Source organism: Silene latifolia, chromosome 11 (assembly GCF_048544455.1).
Source record: "Silene latifolia isolate original U9 population chromosome 11, ASM4854445v1, whole genome shotgun sequence".
Classification (NCBI taxonomy): Eukaryota; Viridiplantae; Streptophyta; class Magnoliopsida; order Caryophyllales; family Caryophyllaceae; genus Silene; species Silene latifolia.
The window spans coordinates 184,493,529-184,508,793 of NC_133536.1; the positions used below are offsets into that span (position 1 = coordinate 184,493,529).

General features: G+C 38.5%; 1 protein-coding gene and 1 non-coding gene across 2 annotated transcripts; both read left to right on the top strand.

The window, feature by feature from the left end:
- The first annotated feature begins 6,645 nt into the window (after positions 1 to 6,645).
- On the top strand, positions 6,646 to 6,752 carry LOC141615953 (small nucleolar RNA R71). The gene has a single exon (XR_012530337.1). It is a non-coding gene; the product is annotated as a small nucleolar RNA R71 (small nucleolar RNA).
- Positions 6,753 to 13,150: 6,398 nt separating this feature from the next.
- On the top strand, positions 13,151 to 13,756 carry LOC141614466 (uncharacterized). Its single transcript, XM_074433211.1, has one exon. The coding sequence runs from the start codon at positions 13,151 to 13,153 to the stop codon at positions 13,754 to 13,756; it is 606 nt and encodes a 201-aa protein (XP_074289312.1).
- Positions 13,757 to 15,265: the final 1,509 nt, after the last annotated feature.

Genomic DNA, 15,265 nt, shown 5'->3' on the forward strand with positions numbered 1-15,265 from the left:
GTCAGGGTCGATGGGGTCCTCCTGTCGAGGGAAGAGTAAAACAAGGCGGTTGGCGATACGTGTCACTAACCCACCACAAGCAATGGTGGTCAAGGTGCCCTCACTTACAGTCTGAAAGTGAGTGGCGGTCAAGTAGGCAATGTTATAGATACGGGCTGTCCGACTGTCAACGTTCAGATAGCCCGCCAAGATCGAAAGCTCAATATTATTCACATTATTAGACTCTTTACGGCCAAAAATGGTGTTACCCATCAGCCGTAGAAAATAACGAAGAGGGGGCAAATGGACAAAAGTGCCCGTCCTTTTTGCCCCGTGAAAGTCACTGATACAAGACCACATAACCCGGTGAATGTCAGAGGTATCCGAGGTTCGGCCCTCGAAATAAAGACTCAGAAAACCCGCAAAGTCAGCCAGTGTCAGAGAGTAATTGACATTGAAAAGTCGAAAAGAAATGCAAGGTTTGGTCATATCAGCCACGAAAGCGTCCGAGTCGAAAGCATAGGACGAAAAGAATTCAAGGGTCAAAACATAATATGTGAACTCAGCCATGTCCACAAGACCCATCATACCCGTCCCGTTTAGCAGGGACACAACCGACTCGTAACAGCCTAATTTCTCCAAAGTGTCTTTATGGAGAAACCGGGTAGCTGTGACCTTCATACGCGAAACAAAGAAAGAAAATTTAGCGCGCTGAGTAGAATTAGCAAAGATAACCTGCGGATAGTCAGGTAGACTATCCGTAGTGGCTTCTATCATCAGTGGCGGTCCACGTGGCCGCTTGGCAGGACCTTGGCTCGATTGTCCTTCTTGCATGGGCTCCTTTCCTTTTGTCATTGTTATTACCTGCAATTAACGCATTAGCAACGAGAAATCACCTAGCAATGTCAATTTCTGGAAAACCGAATCAAAATCAAAACTGGAAAGCAAATTAGGGTTTCGAAAAAAATGGGGGAAACGGCTTTAAACACATCCTAGCTGCTTATTTGCTTTGAAAATCAAAGGAGAAAGGGTAGAATATATAAGCGATTAAAGCATAAAGATGACAAGAAATCAAACCCAGAATCGATTTCCCCAAATCGATTTTTTTTTTCATCTCAATGGCACAATACTCAGAAATTCCGCATGAAGCTTCAGCAAGACTCGAATAAAAAGCATAAAGATAGGATTAGAAACATACCTTGATGATTTCCTTGAAGATTAAAGCAAGAAAGGAAGAGATTAAGACGGATTTGCAGTGGAAATCGCGAAAAAGGGAGAGGAAAAGGGTTTGCTTATGATTTTCTGATTTTGGGGAAGTGAAAGAATAAACGAATAAAGGATGAAGACTTCCCTTATTAGCTGCATTCTGAACCCGTGAACTGGTCGATCGACCTGTTGATTTGGTCGATCGACTGGTTTTCCATTTTCACGGCTTCTGGACTTCCCTTGGTGGTCGATCGACTATATGACCCAGTCGATCGACCAATCCCCTATACACAGTAGCATCTGTTCCTCCCCTGCAGTCGATCGACTGACTCACTTAGTCGATCGACTGCTATCGCTGGCAATTAGACTTTAATTCGTCAAAAATTCATTTTGCCATCATAACTTCCTGTCTTTCTCTCGCAAATATCCAGTAGACCATCTACGCACTTTGCATAAAATAAATTCCTGCAAAAATTATCAAAGGCGCGCAAGTTTTCCAAACCAAGAAATTGCAAATTAAAAGAATTGAAAGAAAACAAAAAAACAAAAAAAAGAACTCAAAATGCGAATTGAATGAAATAACAAAATAAAATTCCTAAATTACAAATAATTACAACCTGGGTTGCCTCCCAGTTAGCGCTGGTTTAAGAGGTCCCGCACGACCTTTTTACCTTCACTTTGCATCATCTGATAATGAGTCGAAGTACAAAACCTCGACCTTCCCAACATATGCATCTGATCCGTGATAATGCTTCACATATTGGCCATTAACCTTGAACCTTTCTCCAGCTGAGGTCTCCAATTCAATTGATCCGAACTTTGTGACTGCTGTGACCGTATAAGGGCCAGTCCACCTGGATTTCAGCTTACCAGGAAATAAACGGATACGAGCGTTAAAAAGAAGTACCTTATCGCCAATATGGAACTCGCGCTTGATGATTCTCTTGTCGTGCCAGCGCTTTGTTTTCTCCTTGTAGATCCTTGCATTGTCATAGGCTAGCAGCCTAAATTCCTCTAGCTCATTCAGCTGTGTCATGCGTTTCTCACGAGAGAGGTTAAGATCCAAATGCAAATCACAAATATCCCACCAAGACTTACGCTCTAGCTCAACAGGTAGATGACATGTCTTACCATAAATCAATCGGTATGGTGACATCCCGATTGGCGTTTTAAACGCGGTTCTATAAGCCCATAAGACATCATCTAACTTAAGACTCCATCTTTCCGTGATTTAGAAACAACTTTAGCTAAGACTTCTTTCAATTCTCTGTTAGAAACCTCAACCTGACCACTAGTTTGGGGATGATACCCCAAACCTCTACGATGTTGGACACCGAATTTAGTCAATAAAGCACTAAGTTGTTTCTCTTTAAAATGCATCCCCCATCGCTAATGACAACCCGAGGGACACCAAAACAAGGGAAAATAATCTTTTTAAACAATTTAATCACGGCCTTTGCATCGCAATGGGGAGTAGCAATATCTTCCACCCATTTGGATACATAATCTACAGCTACGAGGATATATCTATTACCTTGACTGCTCGGAAAAGGTCCTTGATAATCAATGCCCCAGACATCGAAAATCTCAACCTCAAGAATGCCTACCTGTGGCATCTCATGTCTCTTGGAAATATTCCCCGACCTTTGACAAGCGTCGCACTCAGCAACAAAATTGCGACAATCTGCATGCAAAGTTGGCCAGTAGAAACAAGATTGGAGTACCTTAGCTACAGTCCTGGACGGACCGTGATGACCACCATAAGCAGAAGAGTGGCAAGTCTCTAGGATATCCTTCACCTCCCACTGAGGTACGCATCTCCGGATGAGACCGTCTGCGCATTCCTTGAAAACATAAGGATCATCCCAAAAATATTGTCTAGCATCGTAGGCAAACCGCTTCTTCTGCTGCCATGAAAGCTCGGGTGGTATCCTACCTGTCACAGCAAAGTTAGCAAAATCAGCAAACCACGGGGGTGGATGAGACCCTGAAGTAGCAATAGCTAAAATACTCTCATCAGGAAAAGAATCATTAATAGGTAACGAATCCTCCCTTTCTGTCAGCTGCAGACGAGATAGGTGGTCAGCCACCACATTCTCAGCTCCTTTCTTGTCTTTAATCTCCAAATCAAATTCCTGCAAAAGGAGTATCCACCTCAAAAGCCTCGGCTTCGCATCTTTCTTAATAAAGAGAGTCTTCAACGCTGCATGGTCAGTATAAACAATAACCTTAGAACCCAACAAATAAGATCGAAATTTGTCTAAGGCAAAAACAACAGCTAGAAACTCTTTCTCAGTGGTAAAGTAATTAATTTGAGCCTCATCCAGAGTTCGGCTCGCATAATATATGGCATTCAGAGCTTTATTCTTCCGCTGTCCCAAAACTGCACCGATTGCATAATCGCTGGCATCACACATGATCTCAAATGGGAAGTCCCAATCAGGCGGCTGAATGATTGGCGCAGAAACTAGGGCCTCCTTTAACCTGTTAAAAGCGATAAGGCACTCATCAGTAAATTCAAAAACAGCATCCTTAAGGAGCAAATGCGTAAGTGGTTTAGCAATTTTTGAAAAATCCTTAATGAAACGCCGGTAAAAACCAGCGCGACCAAGGAAACTCCTCACTCCTTTAACATTCACGGGAGGAAGTAATTGCTCAATTACCTGCACCTTTGCCTTATCAACATGTATACCTTTATCAAAAATCAGATGCCCTAACACAACTCCCTCATTGACCATAAACTGACACTTTTCCCAGTTTAAAAAAGATTAACATCTATACAACGCTGCATGACTTTATCAAGGTTAGCTAAATAACGATCAAAGTCACTACCATAAACTGAGAAATCATCCATGAATACTTCCATAATATTTTCTATATAATCAGAAAAAATCCCCATCATGCACCTCTGAAAGGTAGCAGGGGCGTTACACAATCCGAAAGGCATTCTACGATATGCAAAAACACCCTGTGGACAGGTAAAAGTAGTCTTACTCAGATCGTCCGGATGAATAGGGATCTGAAAGAAACCTGAATATACGTCTAGAAAACAGAAAAATTTGTTAGAAGCAAGTCTTTCAGTCATTTGGTCAACAAAAGGGAGGGCGAAATGGTCTTTCTTGGTGGCGGCATTCAACTGTCTATAATCAATGCACATCCGCCACCCTGTCACTACTCGAGTTGGTATTAATTCATTTTTATCATTTTTGACCACGATAGTCCCTCCTTTCTTCGGGACTACCTGAACTGGGCTAACCCACTTGGAGTTGCCAACTGTATAAATAATACCTGCATCGAGTAGTTTCATCACCTCGGCCATAACAACTTCCTGCATCTTCGGGTTCAACTTGCGTTGACCCTGTCTATAAGGCTTGTGGCCTTCTTCCAGCTTTATCCTGTGCATACAACCATCAGGGCTGATGCCCTTAATGTCATCCAAAGAGTAACCCAAAGCCTTCCTATTTTTCTTAAGTACACACATCAAAGCATACAGCTGATCATCATTGAGCTTAGAGCTAACAATAGCTGGGTACTGCTCCGTATCATCTAGAAAAACATACTTAAGATTAGGAGGAAGTGGCTTACGCTCTGGCACCTTTACCTCTGTAGCATAGACAGAATCAGCTTCAATGGTGTAGCAAGTGTTGACCAAGTTATCGTTGGCCAGGCTCAAAAGCATCTCATCTTCTTCTTCATTGAGCTCGTAGCTCTCCATTGAGGCTACCAAAGCATCCGCTCCTCAAAGATTCTCCACTGTATTACCTGCACACTCATCTAAACGGGTTAGATCAACTAAGGGATCCTTGGCTAAGGATTCCCTCCAATTACAAGTAACAACCCTGTTAACAATATCAATGGAATAACACGTATCCTCATCAAGCGAGTTCGATCGCCTTGTGAGCAAGATCGAACTCAATGGTGTCGTCCCCTACCTCTAAGGTGATGGTTCCGCGTTTGACATCTATCACAAATTTCCCCAAATTGTATGTAAGAACGGTCTGCCTAAAATAATAGGTATCCGATCCCTCTCGCAATGTCCAAAACAACGAAATCGACAGGAATAAAAAACTTACCCACTCGAACGGGTACATCCTCTAGAACACCTATAGGTCTCTAAGTCGATCTATTTGCCATTTGAACGGTAATATCGGTCACCTTAAGTCTACGAATGTTTAACCTTTCGCAAACAGAATACGGCATGACACTAACACTGGCCCCTAAGTCACAAAGGGCCTTTCCAATTACGTGGTTACCTATAGTGCAAGGAATTGAAAAACTACCCGGGTCCTTTAATTTAGGTGGCACATTAACTTATGAAAGAGCATTACATTCCTCCATAAAAGCAACATTACCATCATCACGAAAATTTCTCTTACGATTCAAAATATCTTTCAACAATTTAGCGTAAGAGGGTACCTGGGTAATTAAATCAGTGAAAGGAACCGTTACCTCGAGATTCTGGACCATCTCCAGAAACTTACCAAACTTACGCTCCAGCTTAGTAGCCTTCAAACGCTCCGGATACGATGATCGCAACACCGGCCGTAGGATCAGTAACCTTCGGCTTCCGTAGGTTTAAAACCCCCGTCAAATCATCAATGAGTGACGAATCATGCAAACTAGTTGACGGATTTGCATCCTCGCTCGAGTTCCAATCGATCGATCGATATGAGTGGTCGATCGACCAAGTAAATCGGGCGTGAATGGTTCTGTCCCGAAATTGACTTCGTCAGTGTGTCTCGGTCGATCGACCGAGGATGTTGGTCGATCGACGGATGTCTTTGGTGTGAATAGTTTCGACCAGAAACTATTTTATCTCGACGCTTGATCGATCGATCGACGAGAATGTTGGTCGATCGACCAGAAGTACTGGCATTCAAGCTCGTTTTTGCACCAGAATTTAAACGAGCTTCTTCATCATTTCCCGAGTCTTCCTTTGGCTCGTCGGGACTTTCATAAGAAAGGCCACTTCTGAGATTGATGGCATTGATCGTCTCAACCGGCCCTTCACATTTGCTTGAAGAATTAGCAGCTTGCTTAGCCTCCATATTCTCCAATTGTTTCACAAAATTCCTTGAGGACTCAATCCCGGCTGCTTCCATATTCGCCACTTGAACCAAAAGGAGTTGGACCATCTCTCTCAACTTCTCGATCTCATCTGAGTTTTGAGCAGGATTTTCGACTTTCTCCTTGGAAGCTTCAGAAATCTCGAGCTTCTCGAGACGGGTAGAAATGGAAGTTATAAGTGTCACAACGGCAGTCATTTCATCACTTTGCTTTCGTGACTTTCCACGTGAACTTCCAAACTCAGCTCTATGGACTGCCATCTCCTCAATAGTGTTCCAACCTTTACTTTGACCGGTATTGTTTTGAAACCTGCCATTAGCAGCTGCATCCAGGATGACCTTGTAATCATCATATAGAGCGTTATAAAATAGGTTGCAAAGATACCATTGCTGAAAACCATGGTGAGGAACAGCTCGGACCAAACTTTTGAAACGTCCCCATGCTTCACAAAAATCCTCATCGGCTCCTTGCTGGAAACTTGTGATTTTACTTCTCAAGGCGTCAGTCTTTGAAAGTGGGAAGTACTTCTTGTAGAAGGCTAATGCTAGAGATGGCCAGTCCGTGACGCTGAATCCTTCAAGGAGTATAAGTACATCAACCCCTTTACTTCATCCTGAGTCACCCCAGCTGGTATAGGTATGGAACAACAGTAGTCCGTGAAAATCTCCATATGCTTCAAGGGGTCCTCATCTGGTAGACCAGCAAACTGATTTCGCTCCACTAAATCGATATAAGAAGAACGAAATACGAAGCTACCCGTAGTAGGGGTAGGTAATTGGTAACCCGTCGGAAGATGGTGTTCCTTTGGCTGTAGATTATCGTATATTGTAGCCATAATTGCCAAAATAAGAGTACTCAAGTCTTCCTCTCAAAAACCTGTCTTCTAACTGTGCAAAAGCAAAACTAGAAGCAAAGGTAAGAAACGGTATCAAGGAACAAAAGTTCCTTGAGACAAGAAAAATAAACTAAAATAAAGCAAACAGAATTACACCGTCTCCCCGGCAACGGCGCCAAAATTTGATACCGTCGTTTAGTACCAAAATTAAATTTATAATTCCAAACTAAAACTATAGCTAGTGATAGTAAGGGTCGAACCACAGAGAGACAAGGTTGATTTTGTTTGCTATTTTTCAGTCTATAAAAGTAACAATTAATTAGGGGGGGTTTTGAGTTTGGTTGATTAAATGGCTAATTGCTAAAATAAATATTCTCAACAGGATAAAGAAAAGACTGGAAACTTCGGTTCACCATGGCAAATATCAGGTCAGTAAGGTAGCAGAGGTCTTATAATACGGTCTCAGGGAAAATAAGCTAGCCTTTCGATCAAAGCTCAAATAACCTCACGGTCTATTAATTCCCTAGAATTTATCAAAGCTTTCGCTCAAGAGAAATTCCAAATCTAACGATAATTCAAATTACCAATCTTTCAATCTAGTAAAGAAATTTATCAAAAGATAACAAGACCAATACGGAAGAACTCATACTACACAACAATCCTAATTTAATACCATGGCTCCCCTTGTTCCGAATCAAAGAAATTACCTACACATAATTATAACTATACTAACTTCAAAATTAATAGTAAAGAACAAATTTGACATAATTGAATCAAACTAAAACAAAAGGAAAGAACTCAATTGCTGAAATTAAATTGATGAAAACAAGAATCAAAATAACAAGGAAATAAGGAAGAGAAAGAATTGCATAAAAAGCTTACTAATTGAATTCAAGAACAAAGTATTGAAAATCGAAGGTTTCCGTCTCCAAGCTAGATCTAAAACTGAGTTTTTTCCAGAATGAAAAGCATAACCTAAAAGTTGTTGCGTTCTACTGATAAAAAGATACTGAAAGTTAATTACAAGTTGGGCTTTTAAAAGTCTAACACGAAGAAAAACGTATCAGCTCGAAAAGCGGTCGATCGACCGGTCACGTGGTCGATCGATCGGTTGTAACAAATCCAAAGAGCTTCGATGAGCTTCAGTGGTCGATCGACCTTACACCTAGTCGATCGATGATGGTGCTGTGCGAAACACTTCCTCTTCTTCAAAAACAGCTCCTCACTCCAATGCACGCATCCCGAGGTGAGTGAGTACGACTCTCCTTCTTCTGGGCTTCCTTGAAATTGCCTCCGGAGGACGAATTAGGCTTTATTTAGCTTACTTCCACTCATTCCTACAACAAATCATAGAAAATACAAAGTAAACCGTTTCGGGAGAAATAGTAGCCTTAAGCTAACAATTATGCATAGAAATACGTGCCAAAACCGCAGATAAAGTGTATAGAATATGCACGTATCACACAACACTCTCTATAACAAACCCAAATTTTAAACATCTTATGTAACCTCTATGATAAGATCAAGGTAACCTACCAAAGTATTCACCTTAAATCAAGTCTTTGAAAACATCTCGTGTTTCCTTCCTTATCGCATCGTGTGCAAGGAGATAAATTCGAATTGCATGGTGACACGCCATCACATAGAGTTCATACTATAGAAAAGCCTTTGATGAGGGTTTAAGATTCATCACTTTTGAAAGTAACGCAATATTGTCGCAAAATTATCTCCTTATAACCACCGAGCCACAATAAAGAACGTCTTCTTGCATTGTACTCACCACTGAGCCTCAATAAAGAACATCTTCTTGCATTGTACTCAGTTTGTGGGTCTTGGACTTCCGTAAGTTCAAAATTTCTCCCACTCTCTCTTCCAGAAAATGAAAATCTTTCTGGAAAGACAGTATTATGAGCCACAAACTCTTTGTTCTCGTTTTGGAGTAAAAACCAAGTGGTTCAATTTTGGATAACCTTCACAAATACACAAATTGGTTCTGAACATAAACATTTATGATCCCAAATATATAAAAAGACAAGTTAGGGACTCTCCCTATCCATATCTCATATGGAGTCAGTAAGGCTATTATAGTCGGGTTTTAAACTTTTAGTGAGAAAATAGCTTACAAAATTGCGAAAAACCTCAAACTATATCTCATAAAGTTCGGTTTATATACTTGACTACACCATACTCTATGGTGTCCCAAGGAGAAGGTATTATGTGAACTGGTTCACAACCTTCTTAGGGATTATCAAGATCATTACTTGATATTACCCATTTGATCTTCAGAGTCATTACTATGAAACTTCCGATCAACATCTTGATCTTGACGTGCTTTTGGTTTACTACTTCATTTTGAAAATATTCCACGTTTCAAAAATTACTTTTATGTCTTATTAAATAGATATGAGGTTTTCATATCTACTTAACATTACGGTTAAAGTAACGAAGTATATTTATAACCAACTATTGGCCTTACACATCCGTATGTATATGGTCAATCACCTCACTATTGTGTTTTTTTTCAGCAAAAGAAAACATAATTTATGCACACACACCATAAGATTCTCAATCAAATGGTCGTTCGATGTGCTAATCGTTTATACGTGAAACAAATTCACTTGAGGTTTGATCAATTTGGGTTCACCGAATCAGAGACATTAAAATCTACAAGATAGTATAATATTTAATTTCCGTGAAGAATGTAAAATTCCTTTAACTTAAGTGGTCTAAACCAACCACCAAGTCATCATAGGAGTAGGTACAACATTTTGTTTTAAATTACATGAGTGATGCCTTCTATGTATAAACATAGATGATTACATTCTTTTAAAACTAAATTTAGATACATTTGTCCCTATCGAAATCATTGCTACTCTAACACTATTTCGATACAAAAATGTCTTATGCTAGATGTCTTACGTTTTATCAATTCATGTAAACTTCTTTATAAAGAAATGACCCGTACTTGGTATCTCATACCAAGATAGTGGAACTAGCCTATCCATTGAGTAGATGTCTCTTTCAACTTTTGTTCTATCGCATACATCTAGGGTTAATTCTTCTTAACTCCCACTCACTTTCACATTCCTCTTTGCTTCAATCAAGCAAAAATAAATCTCATGAAGACCCCTCTTCATGTCATTTGTGATATTTTATACACTTAGTAAGAGTGAATTACTATAAAGTGAGTGAAATATGTGGCAAAATCTCAATTTCTTGCGAAATTGGACTACCTAACCGTTCAATTGTCATCATATGTCTAAACTCTTTAGCGCATAAACAATCGATTTGGCCTTTCTCGATGTGAGCCATTTGACGGTATCATATTGGAGTATTTTTTGTGTTTTTGAAAACTCTTTTCGCAAACTTTTGAATTACTCTTGAGTAATTAAAACTAATACGTCATCTTCATGATGGAGGTGTCACTTCCAAAATCAAGACTCTCTTGATAAAATGTGACTTCCTTTTAAACTCGTAATATGAGTTTGCAACATAAAACCCCTTTATAATATGTATGGACGTGTAGTTGTATAATAATCGCAAAAATCGTTGTAAGCTTATGTAGGTGAATTGGTAAATCATGTTACTAATCATTAATTCCTTCAAAGAAACCGCTTCCTATGAAAGAACGAAACGAGTATAATAATAAGTAGAGGATGAAAGGAGGATGAAGTGCGCGATGTCATAGTAAATACATTAATGAAAAAGAACGAAAAATAGGAAAAAATAACATTCAATGTTTTTAAAAATACTTGTGAAAACATGTTAACAAGTTTTAACATTTATATAATGATCTCCCACTAAATTATATAAATGATTCCAAGATCCGTCTTTAGACAAAAATAGGCATCGCTTGGGCGAAACATCCCATAATTGTGTAAATTCGGTAAGTCACGTTGACTAATTCTACCTCTAGAACTCTTGGTCGACGAATTTCCTTAAATCCATCTACTAGCCCCGGAACACAAGACCGTCTTATATCCCGTTGAGTCCAACCAATTTTGGTGTGTGATAACCGCTTACCACCCTACTTACTCAAGGTAAAAAGAGAACACCCCGCTTGGGCGAGCGTGGCTCTAATGAACAAGAGATTCATAGGTGTTACTAATTGGTAAGGCTAATCTCAATTTTAGTTATGTGAGAGATCTTGTTAATTTAGTCATAAATTCCTTATAAGTGAATTAATTCGGTGAATGTAAATGACATGAATTGACAACCGCGAAAATAAAATGCATGTGAATGGGGATTTTGGTATGCGCGAAAATAAAACAAGCAAACAAGTAAGCATATGAATAAATCCTAGTATGGCCACCTAGTTAATAAAAACTAGTCTATTACATTTCGGAAACCAACTCCTTGGTCCCTTGCCTCTTCATTCCAAAAGTGGCTCTTCCTTGTGGGATTTGGAACACCTTCCAAAAATAGACTCCGTCTCGATGTAATCCGTCTTTTGGAAACGCCGGTAAAAATAACTATTACAATTGAATTACATAGCTATTCCTATTATACATTAATTAATAAAACAAATAAAACTATTAATTAATTACAAACCAACGATACGAGATCGTATTTAATTACAAACAAATCGATATTCCCATTCATTTCGGGTAATAACGATTAAAATTAACTAGGACATACTAGGTACAACAAGATAAATACTTTAAATAAATGACAATCATTCATTCAAATTAAATAAATATGCATAAAATGCTGTAAAATGATGCCAAAATCGCCCTATCTATTAATCGTTGGTATTCATCTCGGTTTTTGTGGATTTAATCGATTTTTAACATGTAAAAATCAATAATCAGACCTATAGCCTGTAACCCTACAAGTGTCCTTGAATTCAAACCTATAGCCTGTTGCAATACTATATACAAATGTATTGCTAAACTCCTTTGCAACAGGTTGGGTAAGGTCTTGCCTGATCTTGTGAGTGTTAATCAAGGGGGCTTCATTAAAGGTAGAAATATTGTTGAGAATGTCCTTATTTGTCAGGACCTTGTGAAGCTATATAATAGGAAAGCTGCCTCCCCTAGGCGTCTTGTCAATATTGACCTGAGGAAGGCTTATGATAGTGTTGAGTGGGACTTCCTCTCTCAGATGCTCCATCATCTTAAGTTCCCTGAACAGTTCATTGGGTGGATTATGAGTTGTGTCTCTTCTCCTACTTATTCCTTGACTCTTAATGAAAATTCTTTTGGTTTTTTCAAAGGCAAACGTGGGCTTAGACAAGGTGATCCTCTATCCCCACTCCTCTTTACTATTTGTATGGAGTACCTCTCCAGGATTCTCAATGTTGTAGGGCAACAAGATGATTTTAGATTCCACCCACTGTGTGGTCATTTGAGACTGAATCACCTCTTATTTGCTCATGACCTTCTTCTCTTCTCTAAAGGCACTGATACTTCTATTATGTGGCTCCTAAGGGCTTTTGCTACCTTCTCAGCTGCCTCTGGGTTATGTCTCAACAAAGAGAAGACTTAAATTTACTTCAATGGTGTTCTACCTAAGACTGTGGAGGCTATTTTGCAGGTTTTTGGATTTAAGAAGGGCTCCCTTCCCTTCAAATATCTGGGGGTCCCTATCTCGTCTAAGAAGCTCACTAAAACTGAGGGAAGGAATCTTATGGATAAGATTACTGCTAGGATTAGATCTTGGGGGGCTAATCATTTGTCTTATGCTGGTAGACTCACATTGGTCACCTCTGTTTTACAGTCCTTGCATTCTTATTGGTCTACTATCTTCTTAATTCCTAATGGCATAATGAATAGGATTGATAGTCTGTGTAGTAATTTCTTATGGGGGCAAGGATTCTTACTTACGGGCCCCTGCAGTGAGCTGGGATAATTGTTGCCTGCCCAAAGCTGAAGGTGGTTTGGGGATCAAGCACTCAAAAAATTGGAACAAGGCATTGCTTGGGAAGTATGTGTGGTGGATTGCCTCAAAGAAAGATCATTTGTGGGTGAAGTGGATTTCTCATATCTATTTGAAGGGCACTCATTGGACCAACTATAATCCCCCACCTGATTATAGTTGGTCTTGGAAAAAAATTGACATATTATGACCATCTTTAGGCCTGCTTACTCTGTTGATTGCTGGATGGGGAAGCAGGCTGCCTACACTGTTAAAGAGGGGTACAACTGGTTAAGGGGGCCTAATCCTGAAGTCAGTTGGTGGAGAGTTTGCTGGAACTCTATGAATGTCCCTAAAGCTTCTTTTATTTATTGGGCTGCTGTTCTAGGCAGATTACTTACTAAAGACAGTCTTGCTCGTATGGGAGGTGCCTCTGATCTTAAATGCCTTCTTTGTTACAGTCAAGATGAATCTCATGACCATCTCTTTTTTGACTGCGTATATACTACCAGATGTGTGCAGTTACTGCAACAAAAGCTTCAATTCTCTTTTGATCCTCGTGGACTTGTCAGCTGGTGTAGAAGAGGGAGAAGGAATAGTCTTTTGGTGAGAAGGATCACTAGTGCTTGTTATATTCAGTTGGTCTATCTTATATGGCAGGAATATAACAAAGCAAGATTGTACTCCAAAGTCACCCAACCTGGCATTATTGTTACCCAGGGAATTCAGTCTGTGTGCACTCGGTTCAGAACTCGAAACAAATCTGTGATTCCTAGAGAAGATGACGCTTGGATCCAACATTTGACACAATAGATTGTTAGTAGGACAGTTTTGCTTATACTTGATAGATACTAATTTGTAATCAGTCACATATACGAACTTTTTGTACTCCTTTGTTGATGATTAATATACTTAACCTTTCCCAAAAAAAAAAAAAAATCAACTCTTAAATCTCATTTAAGTCCAAACTAATTGTCCAAAATGTTTTGAACATCAAAATTAGTCCTCACTAATTTTATGATATATAATTAGTTTGATTTGGTGATATTTTGCTAAAATAATCGGTAAAATCATAATATTTAAGTAAAAATCCAAAATAATGGAAACATTACCCAAAAAATTGAAACAAAAATTTTTAGTATTCTGGAACACTCCCAACAACACCAAAATGTCAGAAAAATTACCCAAAAAGGCTGGATAAATTTTATGAAGAAAAAGATCGATATTTATCGGTTTTTAACCACTAAAACCAATAAACATCAAAACAAAGTGAAAACACACATGCAAAATCACTTTTAACATTTAAATAATATTTTTAAATGTACATAAATTTATCATGGGTAGAATCAAAAGTTTCGAAATTATGATTAATTAATTCACTTTTATTGACTTTTATCTCATAAAATCAATAAACATGCAAAACTTCGAACCAACCTTCAACTTTTTGCATACAATCAGTAGAAAACATGCATGAAATACTATAAAAAAATCCATGCACCGAATCAACTTTTAACTATTTTTAGCCAATTTTTAACTAAAATACGGCATTTTGACTCGGTTTTCTACCAAAAATCATTAAAAATATCAAAATAACTTCAAAAATCACCAAAAATACCACAAACCTTTTGAGATCAGTAGGTATGCATGTCCCAAAAATTTCGTGCTAAAACCTCTTCTAACACAATTTTTGAGTTTTTATAAATTATCTCATAATTCATTAAAATGCTTAAAATCAACGTGCAAATTACAAGCCTAAGCTTTGATACCACTTGAAAGATCATAGATCCATATTAGACTCTCTAATAAAAATTAAATTATCTCATAATTTATCATTTAAGTGATCTATGTAACATGCATGCAAATATAAAAGCATATTAACATAAAGATTAAGGAAAAACAATTTCCTTACATTGATTTTATGGTAAAATGGGCACAAACTAGTTCACCTTACTAGTTTGTTCTTGAGCTATATGAATATGGAAGATCCTCCAAAAACCAACCTCCAAAGTAGAAGGTCTCCTTCCTTAATCCACCCAAGAACTTACCCAACAACCTTACTAATATTAACTAGATATAAGTAAGACTACCCTTTATAATATGTAAATATTACTAACGTCTTAGTAATAAAATTTTTGATACTAACTTCTTAGTAAAATGATGTATATTAATTTTAGAGAGAAGAGAAAGATTTCACATGCAAAGTGTTCAAGCGTAGTGTAGAAAAATGAACAAAATGATGGAGTAAAAGAAGGGAAAAATGGCGGGTGGATTTTGAGTGTAGTAGTGGACAAATTGTCTTATCTTATTTAATCTTACATGACA

What these genes read in the sequence shown, in the direction of transcription:
- LOC141614466 (XM_074433211.1), top strand. Translation starts at nt 13,151, where the DNA reads ATGACCATCTTTAGGCCTGCTTACTCTGTTGATTGCTGGATGGGGAAG.